This window comes from Micromesistius poutassou (assembly GCF_964030765.1).
Source record: "Micromesistius poutassou genome assembly, contig: SCAFFOLD_1682, whole genome shotgun sequence".
In the NCBI taxonomy this organism is placed as follows: Eukaryota; Metazoa; Chordata; class Actinopteri; order Gadiformes; family Gadidae; genus Micromesistius; species Micromesistius poutassou.
Genome location: NW_028177350.1, coordinates 1 through 2,500, shown reverse-complemented (window position 1 = coordinate 2,500; position 2,500 = coordinate 1). Strand labels below are relative to the sequence as shown.

The 2,500-nt window shown below is 56.6% G+C and overlaps 1 protein-coding gene across 1 annotated transcript in view; it reads left to right on the top strand.

Moving 5' to 3' along the window:
* Nucleotides 1-1,954, top strand: part of LOC311376217 (calcium/calmodulin-dependent protein kinase type 1D-like) — a gene marked incomplete at its 5' end in the record, with an annotated part of 6,461 nt that extends 4,507 nt beyond the window's left edge. The window contains 2 exons of the mRNA XM_084491081.1: nucleotides 333-567; nucleotides 1,654-1,954. Coding sequence (XP_084347207.1) covers nucleotides 333-567; nucleotides 1,654-1,757 — 339 coding nt within the window. The 3' untranslated portion in view covers nucleotides 1,758-1,954. The remainder of the gene's footprint in view (nucleotides 1-332; nucleotides 568-1,653) is intronic.
* Between the last annotated feature and the right edge of the window lie 546 nt (nucleotides 1,955-2,500).

The window sequence follows — 2,500 nt, the reverse complement described above, 5'->3', positions numbered from 1 at the left end:
TCTCTCCCTCCCTCTCCATCTCCCCCTCTCCCTCCCTCCCTCCCTCTCCATCTCCCCCTCCCCCTCTCCCTCCCTCCCTCCCTCCCTCTCCATCTCCCCCTCCCCCTCTCCCTCCCTCTCCATCTCCATCTCCCCCTCTCCCTCCCTCCCTCCCTACCTCCATCTCCCCCTCTCCCTCCCTCCCTCTCTCTCCCTCCCCTCCCTCCCTCCCTCCCTCTCTCTCCCTCCCTCCCTCCCTCCTTCCCTCTCTCCCCCTCCCTCCCTCCCTCCCTCCCTCCCTCCCTCCTTCCCTCTCTCCCCCTCCCTCCCTCCCCCCCCCCCTCCCCCTCCAGCAAGCGTTCAATGCCACAGCGGTGGTGCGTCACATGAGGCGGCTGCAGCTGGGCAGCAGCATGGACGGTGGGGGGGGCCGGCAGAGGAACAAGGCCCCCAAGGCGCCGCCGGCCCCCCCGGGGCCCGACCCCGCCGACTCCCTGGGTCCGACCGCCCTGACCACGCCCTCTCCCTCCTCCCCCGCCAAGAGCGCCTCCCCCGCGGACGGGGCCCGCCCAGCCGGCCGCCAGGACTGTGAGGAACACGGGAACACGTTTAGAACATGCTTACAACACGCTTACAACACACTTACAACACGCTTACAACACGCTTACAACACGCTTACAACATGAGAACACGCTTACAACACGCTTACAACACGCTTACAACACGCTTACAACACGGGAACACGCTTACAACACGCTTACAACGCGCTTACAACACGCTTACAACACGCTTACAACATGCTTACAACATGAGAACGCGCTTACGACATGCAGCACACGCTTACAACACACTTACAACACGCTTACAACATGAGAACACACTTACAACACGCTTACAACACACTTACAACACGCTTACAACATGAGAACACACTTACAACACGCTTACAACACACTTACAACACGCTTACAACATGAGAACACACTTACAACACGCTTACAACACACTTACAACGTGAGAACACGCTTACAACACACTTACAACACGCTTACAACGTGAGAACACGCTTACAACATGCTTACAACACGCTTACAACACTCTTACAACATGCTTACAACACGCTTACAACACGCTTACAACATGCTTACAACACGCTTACAACACTCTTACAACATGCTTACAACACGCTTACAACACTCTTACAACATGCTTACAACACGCTTACAACACGATAACACGCTTACAACATGCAGCACACGCTTACAACACGGTTACAACACACTTACAACACGCAGCACATGCTTACAACACGCTTACAACGTGAGTACACGCTTACAACACGAGAACGTGCTTACAACACGCACACACATGGATACTGAGTGGGGTAGAGAACATGTTTACAACACATGGACACTTAGAGGAACACGAGAACACGTTTACAACACATGGACACTTAGAGGAGTAGAGAACACGTGTTTACAACACACACACACACACGCATGGACACTTAGAGGGGCAGAGAACCAAGTTTGCAACACATGGACACTTAGAGGAGTAGAGAAGAGTTTGTGAGTGTGTGTGTGTGTGTGTGTGTGTGTGTACGCACACACATACACACACACACACACACACACAAACACCCTAGGTTAACGTGTGGTTTTCTCCTCCATCCAGGTGTGTCCGTTCCTGCCCCGGCCACGCCCTGCAGCCTGGCCTCCGCGGCCACGCCCCCCATCGCCTCTGCGGCCCCGCCCCCGGTCGCCACGGAGACCAAGTGACGCCAGATCCCGCGGGGGACCAGCTGGGAGGCCACGGCGCTGTGAGGGGCGAGAGAGAGAGAGAGAGAGGGAGGTAAAGCGAGGCAGAGAGAGAGAGAGAGAGGCAGAGAGAGAGAGAGAGAGGTAAGGCGAGGTAGAGAAAGAAAGAGAGTCAAAGAGCGAGCGATGACGACGACGATGATGATGATGATGATGATGATGATAAAAAGAGACGGCTCCTTTGCCTCCGATTCCTCTTCCTCGCCCCCCCCAGACGCCCCACCCCCCTCCCCCCAGCTGGCCCCCCGCCCGGCCCCAGAGGAGAGGGGCCGAGAACTCAGAACCCCCCCCCCCCCACGGTTCAACCAACTGACCCCTGACCCCTGACCCCGCCCACTCCCTCCACTGGACTCCCCGACGAGTCAGCAGAACTAGCCCGGCCTCCCCATCGCTAAGGACATCCATCTTGTTCGGCCAGCTGTGATTGGCTAGTTCCCCCTGCCCCCTCCCCGCCCCGCCCCCGCCCCCCTTGGGTATCAGTGGTGATTGGTTGCCTTCCGGGGGGCCGTACTTCCTGTCTACCCACCGTTGCTACGCGGATCTCCGTCTTCTCTGCATCACTTTATTTAGCTTTACTCCCTGACGTCCGTCGGGGCAGGACGGTAACTGGATCGTTACGTTTCTTTTTTTAAATTATTATTATTGTCGTTAGTAAATCGTGTTGCAAAAAAAGGGGACATTTGTACGCGTGGTGACGGGGCTTT